At 38.5% G+C, this 22427-nt stretch overlaps 1 protein-coding gene across 4 annotated transcripts in view; it reads right to left on the reverse strand.

The window, feature by feature from the left end:
- The window catches only part of LOC119232758 (guanine nucleotide-binding protein G(q) subunit alpha), a 418504-nt gene that overhangs the window by 83612 nt on the left and 312465 nt on the right, over nucleotides 1-22427 (reverse strand). For all 4 annotated transcript variants that reach the window (XM_054689835.1, XM_054689834.1, XM_054689836.1 and 1 more), the window contains 2 exons: nucleotides 19321-19475; nucleotides 1799-1927 (listed from right to left, as the gene is read on the reverse strand). In XM_054689835.1, the coding sequence (XP_054545810.1) occupies nucleotides 1799-1927; nucleotides 19321-19475 (284 nt within the window). The remainder of the gene's footprint in view (nucleotides 1-1798; nucleotides 1928-19320; nucleotides 19476-22427) is intronic.

The following is a 22427-nucleotide window of genomic DNA, read 5'->3' on the forward strand; positions in this document are numbered from 1 at the left end:
AAAGAATGGAGTAAAGGAGACTCTAAACTACAGACATCAAAACTAGAACTTGTGGGTCCCTAAAAGTTTTAAAACATTAGCTGTTCTCTGATACAGAGTGCAACTAATTTACATGAAATCCTCATTCCATGAAATCCTGTCACACTAAGCCCTGTAAGATGCTTATGATGGTGGCAGGAAATTATTCTTCCAAGTCATTACTTTCACTGTGATGGCAAAAAAAAAAAAAAAAAAAAAAGCCCTTTAAATAATGTATAAAATGTAGGAAAGCCAAGATGTAATAATAACTCAGTTTCAGGATTCACTAATTATAAAGCAATCAGGCCATGAAAAGCTCCATGAAATGCCGTATGATTTTTGAAAATACTCTGTAATACGGTTATAACAGAAATTTGTGTGTCTCAAATTAAAGGTCTCTAAATGCTATGAACTCAAACTGAAGTAATGCACAAAACTGCAGGTACAAGGAACCTGGTGATGATCTAACAGAACCATTTGATAGATGAAAAAACTGAGGTTCAAAAATATTTCCAAAATCCCATCCACTTTATGAATGTCTATTTGAATTGCATATGGCAGACAGATGCAACCACCGGTGCAGATCCTGATTAGAATTAAGGCACACACTGCTTTGGCGGGAAATGACAAAGGCCTGCTCAGCAGAGTCATATGGCAGTGACACAGGAGCAAATTACCCTTCTTCCACTTTCCAAGTCTCTGTTGAATGTAGTCATCTTCAATGGAAAGGGCTTTCCCAAGGAATTAGACTCTTTACACTCAAAAACACATTAACATGGCTTCACTGTTCAAAGCACGGCATGGTTCTTATTCAAAAGTAGAAGCAAATGATGTGCAATAGAGATCAAATGAAAATACATCAGTTTTGTTTTTTTTTTCTTCTTTAAAAATAAGAGGGGTGGTGCAAGGGGTTAAGTCTCAGCACTGTGAAGCTATCGACAGACACTGCAGCACGAGTTCGATCCTTGGCCGGGGAGCTAACCCACATGGCGCAGTAGACCTCTCCTGTCTCCCCCGCTGCTCCCCTCAATAGTGTATTTTGCTCAATCTACCTGTTCTGCTCCCCACTCTGTCTCTGGTGAATCCTCTCAGTTCCCCCCACACTTACCTCTGGCCTACACCCCAGTTCTTGTATGCATAAATAAATAAATAAATCTTTTTTTAAAAAAGGGAATATTTCAGCTTAAGTCTTATCCACAGAATAGCAGCAGCGAGGGAGGAAGTAATAAATTTCCACTCCATTTTCCTATGTATATTTAGACAAGGCTAATCAACAGAAGTTTGAAAATTTTCAAGCAACTTATTTCATAAATAAAATTTCCATATTTTTATTGCTGCTGAAAAAATTTGCAATGATAGCAGAGAACTTTGCGGAAACAACAAAAAAAAACTTCTGACAGCATATTATTTTCCATTATTTAAGCAACATAAGGTCATTCATGCATCTTAAATCTAAAATTCTATCTACCCTCCTCATAGTTAAAACAGTTTGCAAAAAAGTTATAGCTGGGACCAATGTTTGAGTAACTGATTTTGTCTAACCACCAACAAACTAAGACTTCATGATTATTAGTGATTTAATATGAAATGAGAAATCGTCCCACACATCTTTCCACTGCTTCCTCTTTTAGGCACATATTCTGTTCATGTATGTATTGGTAACTGGTTCAAAAATAATGTTGTCTTAAAACCTCCATGACTTCAACTTTATAGTTCACTAAATGTAAAATGTAATCAAGGCATAAAAGCTGGGAAGTGAATTGTATGGACCAGTTACTACCTGAAAATGACACTTTGTAAGTCAAAGGGGTATTCGATGATCCCTGTGGTGGGGACTCGAACTCTAAGCACATCTTGTTGTGTAGGCAGGTAGGAAGGGTCAGCAACACGGTCCAAGTCATTAAGATAGCTAGAGGAAAGAAGACACAAAAAGACAGTTAATAGTAACATCACACCAAATCTACCCATGAAAAGGGCAAAAATGAATGAGAGAGAAGTGGGGAAAAGGGAAGTATCAGAAAGTAGTAGATAAGTTTGGGAAGTCAAAAGATCAAGTCAACCTCCCATTCATCACAGCCAACTACCAAACAATGGATTACCTGCCTCATTATATTTCTCATTTCTTCTCCCACTATACTTAGAATCCATATAATAAGTAGACACGGGTAATAAAAGAAATTAAATCAGTCTGCTGCCCTCTATTTGTTTAGCAGATAAAGGCAGAGTTTAAGGCAAATAATTTTTGAATAATTTATGCAAATTTTATTTCTATACATAAACAGGTAAAAGAGTTACAGGGTCAGGATGCATTCCCCCCTTTTGCAGAACATGTCCTGGTCTGTATTTCCTTATGCCCTAAATTCTGTTCAAAGCCCAAGTCATTCATGCTTAATGTGAAACCACAAAATTTCTAGTTATTGTAATAATAATGTCTGAAGTCAGAAATTCTCAGTGTTTAGTGTCACCATACCTACATTTTAAATTTATCTGTTTATATATATTTTATTATTTTTTTATTTTGAAATAATTTTAGACTCACAAGAAATTTGCAAAGCATTACAGAGAATTCTCCTATATCCCTCACCCAGCTCTCCCCAATGATAACATCCTTTGTAACCATAATATATTATTAACACTAGGAAATGGGCATTGATCCAACACTATTATCTACATTTTATTTAGATTTCATCAGTTTTCATACACACACACATCACATACATGCACACACACACTTTTTGAGTGTTTAGTTCTATAAAATTTTATCACATGCAGACATCCATGCCACCAGCACAACAATGAGGCTACAGAACTGTTTGTATCTCCACAAAGACAAACCAAAACAAAACAAAGAAAAGGCATTGCTACCTCCCCCAATCCTAACCCCTGGCAACCGCATTTTCTCTATCAGTATAATTGGGTCATTTCACAAATGTTATTTTCCATTCACTTCTTTTTTTCCCCCAAAGTGCAAAAGATAATTTGCAACTTTGGGAATGACATAATTTGACATAACTGATGACAAACAGGTGTTCTGTGCAGCATCTTCAGGACCTCAAAGAGTAACTGTGCTCTCCATGGCCTCTTATAGAACATACATATGGTTTTGAAACAGCAAATACAAAGTCAAAACAATAAGCAAATCATGTGAAAACAGGATGTAAAGAAAATGTGGAGCCACTAATATATGTGGAAGAAGATAAATCTTAAGTATCTTCATGCCCACAAATAAGACACAGTGAGTTCTGAGACATGTAACGGAAATTCCAATGCAAAAACACTTTGTAACTCAGCAAGATCACAAATACTCAACTGACATGACCTACCTAGGATACGGACTTTGTCTCACCCATCATTATTTCTGCATTAATACTTAATGACTCTTTGTTGGGTGGATGGACGGAAGGATGAATGGATAAATTTCCTATGCTGGTACGTATAGCATTACTTTTGTATCATTTCTACTGATGATATTGCTAAATTTGAAACTAACCACTGCGAAAAAGAGAATTGTGGAATAAAATAATAGAGCTAAATCTGACTTGAACAAAGAAATAATTGCCTATTTGGAGGTGTATCAATTCTTTAAAGTTAAAAAAAGTATCAACTTGCAAAATCCTGTAACAAAGCAACAATATTCTAGTGGCTTTATCCCAAACACATCAAGGATTTTCTAGCTGACTATTTGTTTAATATTGACTGATAGAAAGCAGCCTGATGGCTTTAATTATTATAAAACTGGTTAGGGGATAAAAAGGGGAGGCTAGGAGAATACAAATGTGAGAGACAAGAAGGAAATATAAAAATGGAGTTGTTCTAAATTTTACTCAATATCTTGCCATGGCCTTACAATCATCTGATGGGGCTAATGAGTCCATGTTCGGGGGAATTGGTGTATATCTCATTCACAGATAAACATTCTCATCACACCAGAAATGTAAAATCAACTGGTTTCTCTGTATAGATGGAATTAATCTGGTTTATCAGCTCCATAATTTGAACAACTTGAATGTATATTTTGAAACCCACAAGATCAGCATTTATTTAACTACTATATGCAAAAAATTAACTAAGAGGTCTCAGAGAAATTCAAATTTACACTAGGCAAGTTTATTCAGAAATACAGCACCCAATGAACCATTACTATTCAGTATTATCCACAAATGTCAGAACAGAGGGTGACTAATTCTTATATACAGGTGCTGTTTTGTTTCTCTGGTAAAAAGAAATTGTGGTTTTCTGTTTCTTGAAGATGAATTAATAAACAGACTACTCATTGTAACTCCACATTTAAATGTCAATGTGTATTTGCTCATGAGGATTTCAAGAACCAGCACATGAAATAGGAAATGACCTGTTGCACTGCACAGCAAGAACCTTGCTAGTCTCTCTTCAATTTAAAAGGATCAGTTCAGCATCCTGAAAAACATGCTTGGGTAAGACAGAATAAGAGAACACCAGTGACTGAAAGCACCACTTACAAAGGTTTAGAGGCTCTCCTAAAATATTGTCAGTGATGTCTTTCATCGAATCTGGGGCACGGAGAAATACCAGCTAAACACCTAAAACATTCACACCTGCAAGAGGATTTTCCCTGTTCAATTTCTTTTGCGCCTTTTCAATGTCACTATAGCTCACACAGTAACAACATCAACATAACAACTAACTTATACTGAGCACTTGCTGACTGCCAGGTACTCTTCTGCCTGTTCACTGTGCAGGTTTGGACATAGTTCATGGCAAGGAGACAGTCATTACAGATGATCCGTATATTTCTGATTAACTTGAAAGTGAACTACAATTCTTGCTTTGCCTTTCTGCCTTTCTTGCCTTTCCAATGTTCCTTCTGCTTTGCCTCATTTGGATGACAGAGGCTCACTGAATTTGGAGTAATAAAGTTAAATTAACCTAAAGAAAAGAAAATAAGCTGAAAGAAATGGTCTGCTAGTTGCATCAAGCATCAACTAGAACCAAAACCACCCCAAAACAAGACAAACAACAATAAAATAACCCCAATCAAAGAGAAGAAAGACATATAATGTGTTTTTTCACTTTGAGATTAGATTAGAAACCTTAGTGGTTTTGAATCTAAGACACGACTGAGGATATGCAACCATTTGTGGAGCAAACTGTTCTGAAGCAAACATGCAGGTAACCAAAATCTGTGTTTTTCACTGCCAAGGAGAGAACAGCATGCAGAGCTCCTATATGGCTAGTCCCCAACTCCACATGCTGCCCTCACTACGAGTGTAGGTAGGGGACATGGAGGCACTCAGTGCACTATCTGTAGTTCACATTTACTTAGCCACTCTATTCCCTTAAAATAGAGTTCTGGCATCGTAAGATTAGTGCATCCTCACTTGTTGATTCTAGCCACATTCTGGGTAAAAGTAATGGAATAACCTCTTAACTGAATTGCATTTCCCATTGAAACATTTCATACTCTGCTGGAAAACTCTGGTGGAATATGGGGTCGGGGGGAAGAGGGGCAATGGGTCACAATGGATTATTCCATTCATTTAGCCTTTTACAAAGAAACACTGAAGTCTGAACACACATACTGCAGAGTAAATTCAGAGAGTTAATTATAGCTATGATTTGTTTTGTAGGAATGATTTTGAGTGGCTGCTGAGGTCATTCTCAGGGTGTTGCTATGGTGACAGGCACAAGGTACATTTCCAAGGCAATGTATGTGTAACAAGTGGCTGGCAGTTGCTCTCTCCGGATGTCAGGGAGAGAAGGTTTCCAAGGCATATGTGGGATTTATTTAACCATCTAAGAGACAAGGCATGTTTACAAAACACGAAGTTTCATTGATCAAACTCACTTCAATCCCTTCATGGGAATTTAATGACTTGCCATTGCTTTGAGACATCTAATAATTGATAACTTGATAGTGATTTAAAAAAAAAAAAACAAACATTTTTCCAAGTGTGCTTGCCCAATTAGGGCTCATAGTCCATGAGGTCAGAGACCATTAAAACTATTTTGTGGAAAATACTGGAGTGGTGAGAATATCAAGTTAAACCTTTTAAGAGAAAGCAATGGGAGGAGGAGGGGTTGTTAGTTACCATTTTTATATAATTACCTTTCTGGACTATTACTGGCTGGCATTATGTAAAAACTAAATTCTGAATTTAAAATGCCTCTGACAAATGTAAAGACAAAACAGAAAGGAAAGGCAAGATTTGTTTAACGTCATTTAGCAATTGTGCTTCCTGTTCTTAGGTTCTGTCCACAAAAATACATCCATTTATGCCTGTCAGTGTCAAGCTTTCCAGCCTTGGAATTTTCTCTAATCCAGGGCAGACCAAGGGAGTGGTACCTTATTAAAAGACAATTCTGATACAATCTCTTCACTGGAAGAAATAGGTTTCTGGTGGTTTTCAGTGACAATGGGGCAACAAAGAGATGTATGGCATAAAAGCTCAATAGTTCTTTTGCTACCACCAGAAAAACTCAGGGTCATCTGGAATTTAAGAACACATCTTGACCATGACATTTCAGTAGGTGGTAAGGGTATAAAGGTTCACAGCATAGGGTCCATGCCTACAAGGAGTTTTCTCAATTGGAGGTAAGAAAGGGTTATATGAAGAGGAGAAATGGTGTTTAATAGGGAAGGATAAATGTATATTTGGCAGTCATTTTCTGTGAAACTATGTGAACTCTCTCTAAACCGTGGTGATTATCTACAAAACATCCTTCTGTAAGATGACTGATCTGCATAAAAGAATTAAGGAAATTATGCTCATTAGCATAATTGCAACTTCTAGCTAATAAATTCTTGTATCTTTAACTTCAGGATAACCCCTGACAGAAAGGGGGAGAGAGAGAGATAGAGAGAGAGAGAAAGAAAGAGAGAAAGAAAGAGAAAAAGAAAGAGAAAGAGAGAAAGAGAGAGAGAGAGAAAGAGAAAGAGAGAGGAGAGAAAGAGAGAGAGCGAGGAAGAGAGAGAAGAAGAGAGGAAGAGAGGAAGAGAGGAGAGGAGGAGAGGAAGAGAGGAAGAGAGGAAGAGAGGAAGAAAGAGAGAGAGAGAGAGAGAGAGAGAAAGATTCTGCAACAAGATGTAATGCATTACTTTAAATGATTAAAAGTCTATACACGCGGGGGCCTCCCTGGTGGCACAAGGGGTTAAGCACCGCACTATGAAGTAATCCGCAGCCTCTGCAGCATGAGTTCGATCCCCAGGTGGCCAGAGAGCAACCCACATGGCGCGCAGACCTCTCCTGTCTCGCCTGCTGCTCCCCTCAGCAGTGTGCCTCAGTCAGTCTGCCTGTTCTGTTCCCAGCTCTGTCTCTGGAGAATCCTCTCACCACCACCCCACGCCCTGTACCTCTGGCCTGTACCCCAGCTCTTGTATGCATAAATAAATAAATCTTTAAAAAATCTACATATGAAAGCTAAAACATCACTAAAATCACATGCTCAGATCAAATTAAACAAAACATTTTCTATCTTGAATATGTTTTTTAAAAAGATTCTAACTGGGGCCTCCCCGGAGGCGCAGCGGTTGAGTGCTGGGTTGCGAAGCTGCCCGCAGCCTCTGCGGCGCCGGTTCGATCCCCGGCTGCTCCCCGGCCACCAGAGGAGGGTCCCACATGGCGCGCAGACCTCTCCTGCCGCCCGCTGCTCCCCTCAGCAGTGTACTTCGGTCCTTCTGCCTGCTCTGCTCCCCGCTCTGGCTCTAGTGAATTCTCTCACCCTCCTGTGCTTCTGACTGTACCCAGTGCATGTATAAACGAAACAAACGAACAAACAAACAAATAAATAAATAAAACATGCCTCTATAAAAAAAAAAAAAAAAAAAGATTCTAACTGTTCCTTAGTTTTGACAAGTTTGTCATTCACAGTTTTAAACTGACCTTCAATTTTAATTTATGCTTCAATTTGACATGTAATGAGAATCTATTAAATTTTTTTTTTAATTAAAAAGAGAAAACACCACCACCTATGACTGGAAGGGTATACTTGAACTCTAAACCAAGAATAGCATGGTAACTAAAACTTCAAGTTCTTTTTTAACGAAGGAAATACACACAAAAAATTAGAGATGATTTGGCAAGCAAAATATAGCATATTAAAGCTGGGGTAAAAATTTTTAAGAGAGGTTGTAGGTATACAACCCTTAGCAATTACAATGACAGGAGGTAAATCCCTGTGGGTGCTATGTGGAAAAAGAAATCTGACATTTGGTATAAATTCAACCAAATATAGTAAGGTAAAAGAAAACAGTACCTTAGGGCATTCAATGTGCAGACTAAATTTAAGGGGTGTGTGCTAGGCTTGTGCAACCCTTACTGGGACCCCCTATTGAGAATTCAATTCAGAGCTTAGGTCTTCAGATGAAGACCTGGTATAGAAAATGATTCTGGTTAGAATTTCACATTTTTAATTATTGAAAAGAAGGTTAGAAAAATTAGGTCAGCTTCATTTTTAAAAAAAATTAAGAAGACCTCATTGTGAGAGGAACAGTCTTTGGGGAGCTAAAAGCTAGATCATGCCAGGTTATCTTATTTGACACTGTCAAAAGCAGCAGCAGCTAAAGAGAAACCAGAAACATGGTTATTGGACAGTTGCTATGTAATCATAAGGGTTCAAGAAAAAAAGTAAAAGAAATTGTTAAAATGAACTCTGTAAGTCTTGGTGGCAGATCCTTCCTTCATCTGGCAGATCCTATTGCTGAAATGAACCTGGCTGGTCATCTGGTTAGGCTGGTTAGCTACACTAGCTGGATTACTCATTACACAAACATTTCCAGCTCCTGAAGAGTCATTTTGTGGAGGGCAAATCAATTTCTTTTTTTTCTCTTGAACACCTGGTATACCATGATCAGAGTTCAAAGAGGTGCAGTACCTATTATAGGTATTTTGTTCATAAGACGTTATTTTAACACCAAATTCAGACTGAAACAATGATCCCAGTGGTAGGAGGGAGGTGACAATCTCAGAGTTTATGAAAACTACTGAAGGGAGAATATTCTGTTGGATAATGGAGAAGACTAAGATTATGTATTTTAATTTTTCTTTTCCAAAGAACTAAACAAAACCAAAAAGTCAGATTTATAAGCCAAATTAAGCATCTCATTTAAAAAAAAAACAAAACCCTGTCACTGCATTTGGTAGATATTTCAGTATCTTATGTATCTCATATATGGGCAGTTGATGTCTAACATAAAGAGACCACCAGCATCAAATGGGGAACAGACTAAACAATGATGACAGGCAGACTACAGAACCAGGGTTAGATTACAGCAAATAGGTTCTAAGGACTGTTGTGCAAACAAATAAATTGACCTGAGAGACATATACAGACAATGAGAGACAGAGAGAAAAAAGGGAAGAAGAAGGAAAGAACAGGTCTTTTTCTATTTGCTTCTTTGGCTTTGTTAATTAATTAATCTCTGAAAAGATAATTTTCAAAGCTGCTGACTAATTTTGACACAATTTTTATGCTTCTAGCACACATCAGGCTGCCTTTTATTCCAGTCTGCCTGTCTTGAAATGACAATACTTAATTCAGTTATTTCGCACATATTTACTGAAAATCAGTTATAGATTAAATTCTAATGCACTTTTTTAAAAAAAAGGATTTAGTTATTCAGGGCCTCCCTGGTGGCGCAGGCTGTTGAGCACAGTGCTGTGAAGCTGTTTACAGCCTCCGCAGTGTTGGGTTGATCCCCGCCGGCTGTGGAGCAACCCACATGGCAAGGCAGACCTCTCCTGTCTCGCCCGCTGCTCCCCTCAGCAGCGTGTTTTGGTCATTCTGCCTGTTCTGTTCCCCGCTCTGTCTCTGGTGAATCCTCTCACCCTCCCACACATCGGGCCTGTACCCCGGTTCTTGTATAAATAAAATCTTAAAAAAAAAAGAATTAGTTATTCATGCATACAAGAACCGGGGTACAGGCCTGATGTGCATGAGGGTGAGAGGATTCACCAGAGACAGAGGGGGGGAACAGAACAGGCAGACTGACCGAAACACGCTGCTGAGGGGAGCAGCGGGCGAGACAGGAGAGGTCTGCTGCGCCATGTGGGATTCTCGCCAGCCAGCTGGGACCGAACCAGTGCTGCAGAGGCTGCAGACGGCCTCACAGTGTTGTGCTCAACTGCCTGCACCACCAGGGGAGCCTCTCCAATGCACTTTGAGTGGAGTGGGGTGGGGTGGGAGGGAGCGTTGGTATAAGGAGCTGGTACAAAATACATTAAAATATATATATTCTCTGCCTTTAGGGACATCAGGCTACCTGGAAAGCAAAGATAGCACAGATGAATCAATTAAGAAATAATTAAGTGCCAAATTGTGAGCTGCTAACTATGAATGCAATAAGAAGGGAGAGATGATTATGAATTATAGTCACTAGAGAATACTATAGAGAAGAGGTGGGGGAGGAGTAACATGGTGCACGCAGAATGGGGTTTGAACAGGCAGAAAAGAAGAGAAAAGAAGGATGGGAAGAAATTAGGAAAAGACACAGAACTGACCTATTCTTATATTACTCACTACTCATTTATTTGACATTCACTGAAAGCCCACACTGAAAGTTCGGCACTGTGCTTAGCACTGAGTGGGAACCACAAATAAAAAAGGGTAGAATTCTGTCTGCAAGGAGCTTGCACTCTAGCAATGGAGATAAACATGCAATAAATACCATACTACAGTGCAGACAGAGAGGTAGTCACTGTCAGCTATGAGCTGACAGTAGTCACAAGTCAGCTATGAGCAAAAGGTGGCTGATTAAAGCAGGTCTCTGTTGTTAGGTCACTTAAACATGGATAGCAGTTCTGTAGGACCAAAACTTTTTTTTGACAAAGAGGAGTTGAACATGTTAACCAAATGGAAGTAATTTACAGATCAAAATTCAGTTCATTAGTCTAAATTAAGAAGGTTTGGAAAGAGTGAAGAACATCATCATCAGCCAATCAGAATCCAAGAGCTGTTTGGGAGACAGGGTGTCAAAGTAATCTGAACGAACTTAAGGGTTACACAGAAATAGCAAGGCTCCTGGGCACACTTGCGACCCCCGTGCCTGAGATTGGAGTTGTCTTCTAATCAAGTACACATTCTATTAGGCCCTTTAAAGCTTCAACCGTACCTTTGGTCCAGCTGATTGTTCAATTCTATCACACTCTATCACACCAGATCACCAGGCACTATGATGGAGCAAAAGCTGAGACATGTGTGCTCAAAGCTGAATGAACTCATAAACATTTCTAGTCATTTATACCATCTTAAATAATAGACATTTTTTGCATGATATTTGGAGGTACTGCTAGGGATATAATCTAGAGTTTACCAATGTTCACTTCCTATCAAAGTTCTGTTGTGCAAAGCAATGTTTATGGAGTACTGCTGAAGGAACGCAGGTCATCCATTCTCTCACTATTCTAACACTTATCTCTGTGTTCATTCTGAGGGTCCTAAGCTAGGTACAATATAAATGGTGCAAGCGTTACTATTGGTTTTTCAATGTTCAGTCTTCTTCTATGGGGGAGAGGTGCTCACAATTATTTTTTTCAATCAGAGAGAAAATACTTAAGGCTTTTGTAGGCCATGCAGTCTATTGCGACTACTATACTCTGCTGTTGGATGCAAAGCCCACTAAACTAATGAGTTTGATTCTGTTCCAATAAAACTTTAGTTATAAAATCAGGCAGCAGGCTAAGGTTTGCCAGTCCTTGTTCTAGAGCAACAGTGGCTTCAGCTGGGGACAATGGCCATCCTGAGTAAATTGTGGAAAAGACTATAAAGAACTGCTGAAGGTGCAAATGTTTTGCCAAAATGTGAGCAAAGTGCAAAGTGACACAGTGAAGGGTGTCCCACATCCACGCTGCCCTTCAGGCAGAGTAATGCATGGGCAAGCAGGTGTCAATGGCAGCACTCTCACTGGTACATCTCTGTAATCAAAGTTTGAGAGCAGTTTACACATTTAAGCTCTATCTTACCTGGAACACCTCCAAGCATTCTGAAAAAGGAATAAAATCACATCTTAGAATCACTAGAGTTCACTGGGAAAGACGTAACTGGGGTCTTTTTTTGTTATAAGGAGATGAGGTTCATTAGATAAAAAATAAAACAAAAAGAGAAGTAAATAACGATGCTTAAGTGAAAAAATGATGCCCTATATTATTGTCACTCTTAAAAAAAAAGCACAAATATAATCAAGATTAATGTCCTCTTCTGAATGCTACACACACTGTTTAGTAATTTAGCCATGTAGAGAATAATTTGGGGTTGCCAGGTTTTCACTGGGTTACATGGCATGATTTCTCAGATAAAGGTAGAGTAATGTAAGAGAATCAAAAGACTACTGAATTTAGAAGAGAATTTAGAGATTATAGATCACACACTACAGTGTCTGAAGGAAGCAAGTCTTCCTTAGTCAAAGCCCCAGGGGGTGAGATCAGCAGAGGGAATCCCATCTCCTGCTGAACCTTGATCCAATGTTCTCACCACACAATGGTCTGCCTGCCTCCAAAGCCTGAAGTACTTTTACACTTTTTTCTTATCATCAAATAAAGAGCAAAGTCAGGGTAACTGTGAGTCAGTCAACATACCCTAGAGTTTCAAGTAATTGACTAATTAGTGAGGTGCTTTTTATTAAAAGCAAGCTCTCATACTTCAAGAAGGATCTGGCCCTAAAACAGATGTGGGTAATAAACTGCCTCTGAATTTTCTTTTGCATTTCTAAATTACATTTAAAAATGTTAAGCATGAAGTCAGAAGTAAACTCTAATGCTGACTCATGCTCCAAAGACAATTCATTCATATACCTTGGAGTTATGGGTTCAGGAGCATGTGAAAATTTCAAGAAGGTATCTGAACTACTGAACTTCTTGGAGGGAAATTCAGTAAAGTGAGACTAGAAATTATTTAGCCTCTTGTAGTGAAAACAGAGCAGTCTTTCTCCAAATGTGTACAGTGTGAGAGTTTCTCTCCCTATATGCCAACATGATTGAGATTTGTTCTCTGGCTAATGTCAGGGAGCTTTTGGTGCTGTAGGCAGTGAACTCATTTGACCTGATGTTTCACTATATTAAAGCAGGTGGTGAATCCCAGAAAAAAATAAAAAGTAAATATACAGCCATCTGTTTATTGTGTTCTTTATCTAAGGATAGATACTCAGAGCCCTCAGGCTTATTTTTTTTTAATCAATAAAAAGAAAGTCAATAAAGGAATTTGTGAAACTCTTTAGCATCTCAGAATGCTTTTCATTCTTACATTAAATAGAATTGAAGAAAGCACCAAATTAAAGCCAACTGCAAAGATTTTCTAAGCTGCTTATCCATCATCTGGAATTGCCCATCTCCTTATTTCCACCATTGCTTCTAGTCCTTTCGGTCATCTGCTGTTATGATCAGCAAGTTGGCTACTATGGAAACTCAAATCATTTTACTGAGTCCATATTATTAGCCACCCTTTGACTCCAGTAAAAATTTATTGGGTAGAGTACAATGGGCAGGAAAGGGTTAGTTAAAACTATAGGCTAAAATACAGAAATAGCATTTCTGAGTTATCTGTGACTTAGAACAGCCGGAATGTTGCATGAAAAACTTACACACTGCTAGCCACAGCTAAGTTTTCTGCATGGTAATCAAAACCCTGCTGGGTTTGTTTTCCAATAAATTCTATAAAATTTTCTTCTTGATCTTTACATGAAACTACCTATATGCAACACTGATAAAGATTAATAAAAAATTTGTTATCTCTCATGGTAAGTGACTTACCTTATAGTTATTTATCTGTTACTATCATCCATTTATAACAACTGTCAGTTATCTATTTCTCATCTAGCTAGTCTTTCACTGTGAAGATGTATTTCACGGTGGTTAAAATCTTGCACTCTGGAGGCAGAAAATCGGAATTCAGTTACTATTCCTATCAGTCACTAATTGTATAACCTTAAATAAGTCATTCAACCTCTACGAGAACTGGATTCCTCCTCTGTGTGAAGGGAATAAGAAATATCTACCACTTTGTGTGGTTTTGAGGATTAAATGAAGTAATGAATGCAAATTACTATGCACAAAATCTAATATATTGTAAGTGTTCAGCAAGTAGCAGCTATTACTATTTTTGATAATAGAGTTTTCCAGATCCCAGACATTAAGAAAACAGTAGAAACAAAGACTTGAATGTCTTCAGCTCTGAAAATTTACGTTCCTCTCTAATGGCCAACGAGAGACAATGCTTACATGACTGTCATTGAAATTGTGGAAATAACTATTATTTCATGGAACAATCACTTGTGAAGGTCAAACATAGGCAGTAATACTACTAGGCAACGAGGGTAAAGGAAGGCGACACTTCAGTACACATGACAACAGATACAAAAAATGTAGATACAAAGGGCTAATGTAGACAACATAGTGACTGTTTGGTAATGGGTAAAGCTTTCAGAAAGTGTGACTCCAGAGTTGGGTGAATAGGAGTTGAAGGATGAATTGGAGTTCACCAGACCGAAAAAGAGGAGTGCTTGGTCTCTGCTCTCAGTATTCCTGTCAATGGCCTGCACTGACTGTCACAACTAGCTGGAAGGAAGTAATCACTATGGTGCAACCTTTAAGCACATGTTCATGGCAGGCCTGGATTTTCACATTTCTAGGGATATCTAAGTGCCCCCTAAATCTACACTGGAGAACCACAACTAGAGGCGGTCAGTACTTACAGAAATTGGTTCTAAGTTTAGGAAGATTTCAGTAAGGTGGTAATGCTGTCTAAGAAATTAGAATATCAATGAATTATTTTTTAATTTTAATGATAAAAAGAAAGAACAAAAGAAAAATCCACATGAAGTAAACGAGGCAAGCTAAAATAATAAATGGGATGGGCGTCCCTGGTGGCGCAAGGGGTTAAGTCTCAGCATTATCAAGCTATCAACAGCCACTAAAATATGAGTTCGCTCACCAGCTGGCCAGGGAGCTAACCCACATGGCTGGTGCAGCAAACCTCTCCTGTCTCACCCGCTGCTCCCCTCAGCAGTGTATTTCAGTAGATCTGCCTGTACTGTTGTTCCCTACGCTGTCTCTGGTGAATCATCCCTCCCTCTCTCTCTCTCTCTCTCTCTCTCTCTCACACACACACACACACACACACACACACACACACACACCCTCTTGCTTACACCCCAGTTCTTATATGGATAATAAAAATAAATCTTTAAAAAATAAATAATAAAGGGGAACATACACAAAAAGATCAGAAAGGAAAGGGGTACCAACTGCGGTTAATACAGAGAAATGAATACTTCTGAGTTATTACTGAAAATAAATTCTGTACTGGAAAACAGTGATGTTCAAAGATGAGACCTATATTCTCACTGGTACTATGCCTGTAGCTCCCAGGGACAACAATGGATAAACACGTGGAACACAGCAGCAAACCACAGAGTCCAAAAAGCCATAAATCCTATGGCTTTTTGTGCCGATAGGGCTTTACTGGCTAAGAAAAAGGAAAAGGACCTGGGAATAATAAAGGGGATGAATAAGGTGCCTCTCATTCTCAGGTCTCCTGGCACAGTGGAATTAAAGGCAGGTCAACAACCAGGCTGCTCAGCATTTTCTATAAACACTGCTGAAAAATCCCAAGAAGATATCAGAAACACGGGGCCAGCTAACTCAGGTTTCCACATACATTACTTACATAATTGGCAGGAATAGCTTGTTTCTGGGTCCCTTGCAGTAGAGAGAGCCTTCTAGAGAAAATAAAGAGTGTGTGTGTGGGTGGAGGCAGGGAATAAAATATGAACCAAAACACTTCCCCTAAGTTTCATTTACCTGATGGAATCAAATGGCCCAGCTTGATCAAGAGATTTTTTTTTTATGCTGCTATTTCAACATAATTATTAAAACAACCCCTCACACTTTTCCAAATGTCCTGGTTTGGAGAATAAATTGTAAGGTCACCATCTATTTAGTCTATGTAATAAATTATTGCAACAGAAAGACTGAAACAGTTTTCAAAAGGAAATGTGTTTCAGGATAATCAGATAGCACCAGTTGAGGAGAAAAACAGAAGAATGATAATGTAGACATGTAGAATAATTGCTAAAAGTAGAAAAGCATTACTTTACAAATCCTAACTGAATTATTAAACCAGATAAGAATTATTAATTGAAACTGAAACCACTCAGTGAACAGTTGATGGGGAACTGGAGATCATTCAGTGACAAGCTAACACCACACATTGCTTTTGGTGGCAGGGGGAAGTAATACAGCTTTATTACGGAGGTTGTCAGTTCCCTAATACTGTGGTAACCTTAACTTCACCAATGATGGGTGAACCAGGGTTCAACATCACTTTAAATACATTCTACTCACAATGTTTAACCTGAGTCTGATGAAGTCTTTAAATTTGATTTCCGGTTTATAATGAATCCAAAAGACAGAGAAACAAGTTAAACGCTGCAAGGCACAATCAGACTTGTCAATATGCCAATGAAATGCAAAACAAGACTTCACTAAACTAAAAGATCATTAAAGGCTATAATAACCAAAAGTGATGTGTAGTTCCAAAATCAACAAGTTCTAGAGGATATTTTGAAAGATTTTGGAAAATCTGAATATGAACTAGGTATAGAATGATAAAAAGGGACTGATAATTTTATGTGTATTATGTTACTATTTACTCTGTCGGAAAATGTCAGAGATGCACAATGAAATATGGGCATAAGGACATCTTACCACTTATTACTTTTGCATATAGGAATGTTTAAAAAAGAATTAGTGTGTGTGTGTGTACCCACATATATATAGTTTAGAAAATCAATTTCTTCCCAACCCCATAAGAGGAGGGTAGAACTGTTTTAAAAACTATCAACTGAAAAGTTTCAGGTTGGTCTGTCCCAGGGATTCCCCACATCTTTGGCTCTAGCACCAAGTAAGGTACCCAAAGTGCAGATACCATAGATGCAGCCTGTACCGACAGCATTCTGTGATGGAGACTCCAGAATCTAGGGCTAATAGGGACCTGGAGACACTGTCTTGATAGCTCTTTGTTCTAAAGCAAACAGATGTGGCAGTATCCAGTTCTCAGGCGAACTAATGAGTACCTGTCCAGCATTCCAGGCATGTCACCAGATATGTGTTGGAGCTTTGACATAAGAATACAACCACAGTGAATGATTCAGGTATCCCCAGAACAAACAGGAATTTCTCAGAGGGTTTATCCCAGAAGTTAGAGGCAAACCATTTCCTAAGAGGGAGACCTAAACTTGTTAAGCACATAGTTACTGGATCCTGGTGCTGGGATTCCTTGATAAGATCTCTCTGCAGGGAGAACTGTTACAGGTGACGGTAAAGAATTTAACAGGTCAAGAGGGGAAGAGACAGAATTTGTGAGAAAAGTAAAAAGACAGAGGTTAGAAATGATAGAGACTGAGGGTTTATCAGTGAACAAAACTATAATGAAGGATTTATTTATTGGCAAGAGCCAGGAGAGGCAGGCATCATAGTAACAGGATGATAAATAAAAGTTAAAGGAGAACTGGAGAAAAGAGAGATGAGGGTGGAGGGGTAAACAGGCAGATAGAAGACATAATGAGCAAGAACAAGGAACAAGGGATAAAACCCAATAGCAAATGGGGAGATGGATGGAATTTGAAATGGCAAAGGAAACAGAAGGACAGAGGGGGCAGGAAGTAAAAGAAAGACAGCTGGTCAAAGGTTGAGGGGGCAGAATTTGGAACTGACAAGAGCTGATTGCATCTTTTCTTCTCTGTACTCACAGAAACTTATATAGTGGGGACTCAGGAGGGAGGGAGGAGACAGGCAAGACAGGCCAAGGAAGGCAGACAGAGAGCAGAAAACAAAGACTGGAAATAAGAGAGATGTAAAGGTGTAGAGGAAAAGAAAGAACAAGGAATGAGCAAAGCACATGTTTTTGAGGCACACAAGGATGTTAACTGTTAGTTAAAATATGGTAGATATGAGGGCCTCTCTGGTGGCACAGGGGTTAAAGTCTCAGCACTATCAAACTATCCTAGCCACTGGTGCATGAGTCCAGTCCCCAGCCAGGGAGCTAACCGATATGGCACAGAAGACCTCTCCTGTCTTGCCTACTGCTCCCCTCAGCAGTGTATTTCAGTAGATCTGCCAATCTGTCTCTGGTGAATCCTCACACAACCCTCTCTCCACGCCCCCTACCTCTGGCCTACACCCCAGTTCATGAGCATGGTAGATGGCAGATACAGTGTTCATGAGCATTCTAAGTCACATTCCAGAATTACACAATTCAAATTTACCATAAGAATATAAAAATTGTTTTGGCCAGGAAACATTTCTGTGGCTGACCGGATCCATTACTTATCTCATACAAATGCCTGGAACTAGGGTAAGCGCCAAATAGCTCATATCTTTTGTGCACTAGTGAGTGATCTGATCAGCCAGTGGGGCTCTTTATATTCTCAATGGTCCTGCTCTCATCTAGTGGGTGATTATTTCATAATATTAATTGCCTTGAGGCTGCTGAATATTTTCCACCAATTCTGAATGCCCAGAGCCACCAATACAAGAGGAGAATATTGGGTTAACATAACTAATGTGGACAGAAAGCTGGCTAACTACTAGAGAAAAATCCATTTTTTTCCAGGCATCTACTAATCTAGATTTCTGATGACATTATCCTGTGATTGTCAAATCTTTATTTCTTTCTGTTAGGGGAGATTTAACCCAGAGAATTAACAGATCTCTCTAGGATGCAAATCTCTCCCGGGACACAAGATTTTGATTGACAGCTCACAAAATATTTCTGGAATGCATGCAAAATTAGATTCACACACAATTTTCATGCAAACTCAAACCTATCCATCAACTAAACAGTGGCTCCCAAAAAGCAGTCAAGGTTCTGTGTTTGGAAACTGGAAAGTCTGGTGTTTTAGAAGCCATAATCAAGTATATTTTTGGTTTGCAGTTCTTCATATGTGGAGGTTGTTTTTCTAGCACATGGGTAAGATCAGAAATTTGTATTAAAATTATTATTACAAGATTTCAAATCACAATGGATCATGTATTAGAAAATCGCTGGTTTGCAATTTGTGGGGAGAAATGGGTTAGTAAATTCAGAGTCCTAGTCTTCAGTTTGTTTTCCCAATAGAAAACAGTAAAAGAAATACTCCCCCTCTCATGACTCATGATGCCAGTTTGTTATAATATAGTCTAAAGATATGAGGTTGGCACAGGTTTAACATCCATATTTCCTAATTTTGAAGCTTGAAATACATACTATATACAAAGAACACAGGAATTGTAATTGCAGAGCACCTATACATGAAAGGAAAGAGAAAGATCCAAAGGCCTCCTGGTGAATACTCACTATTTGGTAGAGTCAGATAACTGATATTCTCGTCGTCTATCATAGCATTCCTGGATTCCAGGATCATTCCATAAACTTTTTATTGCATCTACATATGGATTCTCAAAAGCAGACACTTTCTCCACGTCAACTTCTCGAACTAATTGTGCATGAGCCTGTTGAAACAAAATTAAAACAGTTTTAATTTACTTTCCATCACTGAAAATTACCTTTGGCTCCATCAAGCCTTGAAGCTACTAAAGGTGATCAAAGGAAAGCAGAGTATTTAGCTCCCATTAAAACAATGAAGATGGAATACTACAATAAAACCATATTTAGGTGATTATCATATTCCTAAAACAGTATTATTAAAGGGAAAAGAAAGAGGAGTAATTATTCCCTCTATGTTTATTGCTTATTAAAATACCCAGCCCATCAGTACTATATCTTAGTAGAAACGAATCCAGCTGCTCAACTAATCAGGATCATTGTCCACAGTTCACTTTTAAGATAGGATATAAAATCACTAGGATAGTTAATGTTTAAAGATTAAATTTGAGCAATAATAACCATTCCCTTTCCACTTACACATATCCCAACTTTCAAAATACTTACTTTATACCTGCCTTATCTATATTATCAGACTGAGGACACACTGGATTTTTTTTAAACAAGGAAAAAAACTTTGTTATTTTTTATTATATAAGATTTAACAGTAAAGAATTAAGAAGATATAAAAAATTTTTTCAACAATATTGAAATCAAAATGTTCTACGGTCAACAATTTAACCAGTGCATACCACTCTCTAATAATTCCAATCAAACTAAGTTCACATAATGTAAATGCAAATAATATGGACACATAAATATCTATAAACATAGTAACTAATTACCTTGAAAATTACAGTCACATGGTTGATAATTTATTAAAAGTCTTGACTTTGTACAGAAATACAAACTTTTTCTAGGTTAGTGAATGGCAATTATTATCACACGATGACCTAATTTCTTTCATAAGCATTTTAAGCAGGTGCAATTTTAATAAATTTATCCATGTTACTCCCTGTCTGGTTCTCAATTTTTACCTTCCTTCTCTTCCCATAAGTGGGAAGGACCCTCATGTCATTAAACTAACATTGATTTTAGTAGGGTTTTAAGAATTTCAGCTCACTGAACTTAAACCACCTTTCTTGCTAATTTTGTTCTGACCATACCTTGAGAAACCCTAGCTCTACCACGGACCCCAATCTTGGAAAGTAGATGCCTGTAGTTACTTTTTGTACTTAGTCCCTATCCAGGCAATGAGCTCATCAGTGATTTACCATCATGAAGTCTCGTTCCTGAAACTGGGTACTTCTCCCTCAATCAGAGTTCCTCAGGAGACTCATGGCTCCCTAATGAAGTCCCAGTGCTGTGCTCCAACTGACTCCACAGAACCTGTCACTCCATGTGAAAATTCAATACCAAGGACTGGACTTAAGCCCTCTACTCTGCCTTCTGCTTCCTGAAATTGAACCTCCTCCAAATACAAAAAACTGGATGTCTAAGCATCTCCACCCTGTCCAACAGGTATGCCTCAATACTCAGAAGGTTATGTCTAATGTCAAGTCAACCACTGCCTTTCTGCCCTTGCACACTGAATATGAACTAGTTCTTGCTCCCTGTATCCTGAGATATGACAGTGATTATCCTTGGCATAATTGTAGAGTTGCCATGGATACATCTATATTATAAGGTTCTCCTGCAGATTCTGAGCATCCAGGAAGGCAGCTGAGGGCAGACGTTGAGGATACACAGGGTGGTTTCCTGCTAGCTAATCGATTTTCAAAAGGAGGTCCACACACTAGCAGCATCATTTGAGAGTTGGATAGAGATGCAATTCCTCAAATTCTATCTCTTACCTTTTTTTTTTAAGATTTATTTATGTGTACAAGAACTGGGGTACAGGCCAGAGGTGTGGGTGGTGAGAGGATTCACCAGAGACAGAGTAAGGAACAGAACAGGCAGATAGACCAAAAAAGACTGCTGATGAGATCAGTGGGCAAATCAGGAGAGGTCTGCTGCACCATGTGGGTAGCTCCCTGGCTGGGGATCAAATTCATGCTGCAGTGGCTGCGGATAGCCTCATAGGTTGCATCTCAACCCCTTGTGCTACCAGGGAGGCCCCTATCTCTTGCCTTTTGAATTAGAAACTCTGGGAATGAGGTTCAGTCAGCCAGGTCTATTTTATCAGGTCAATGACTCACATTTGCAAAAATTTGAGGACTATTGCAAATTCTACAGTACCACACAGACGTTGTGATCACGATTAATTGTGTAGTTAGTCAGAAAATTACTATGGAAAACTGACAAGACCCACAGAGGCAACAGATACTCTAAAGCAAGGGTCATTCACAGATGTTTCATAAAGGCCAGGAAGCCACAGAAATAAGCCAGGCAATAGGGAGCGATGGGAACTGTGTCATAATGAGAAATACATATTCTAATTAACAAGGGCAGCTGCTATACAGTTTGAACAAATTGCTACTGTATGAAATGTAGGCTCACTATCACCAAATCTTCCAAATTTTCAAGGGATATTAAAAAAAAAACTAAATTTTTATTGAAATATCCCTATAATGATAAAGCGCACCTGTATCTCATTTGGATTAAGGGTCACTCACTTGCAACATTCCTTCTAAAAATTTTTCACCATGTGCTTCCCTAATGAGCTTGACTAATAATAACTCTATGTCCTGCACAGAACCTAGAACACACTAGCTGGCCACTCATTAACAAATTAAATTGAATAAATAAATTACCAGTATTTTCCTACAATAATATTTGGAAAAACTATTTTACTACCCACAGGGAAAAGAGCTGAAACTTCTATGAATTGGGTAAAAGCTATGTGATGTCAAAGGTTAGTATTTCTAAAATGAATCTGATACTCTATGTCCCAGGCCAGTCATGTCATTTGGAAGGAGTTCTGTCTCTGTTTCTAGAAAAGTTAGCTTGGGACAGAGAAAACAGTTTCATCAGACCACACACTTTTTACTATTATGACTGAATGGCTATTGGACCCCAAAGAAGTGCTAGGTAATGTAGCAATTAGAGAATTATTTAGATATTCCAGTGGGAAGAGGAAG

This window comes from Talpa occidentalis, unplaced genomic scaffold (assembly GCF_014898055.3).
Source record: "Talpa occidentalis isolate TD23 unplaced genomic scaffold, MPIMG_talOcc4v2.1 talOcc4.7, whole genome shotgun sequence".
In the NCBI taxonomy this organism is placed as follows: Eukaryota; Metazoa; Chordata; class Mammalia; order Eulipotyphla; family Talpidae; genus Talpa; species Talpa occidentalis.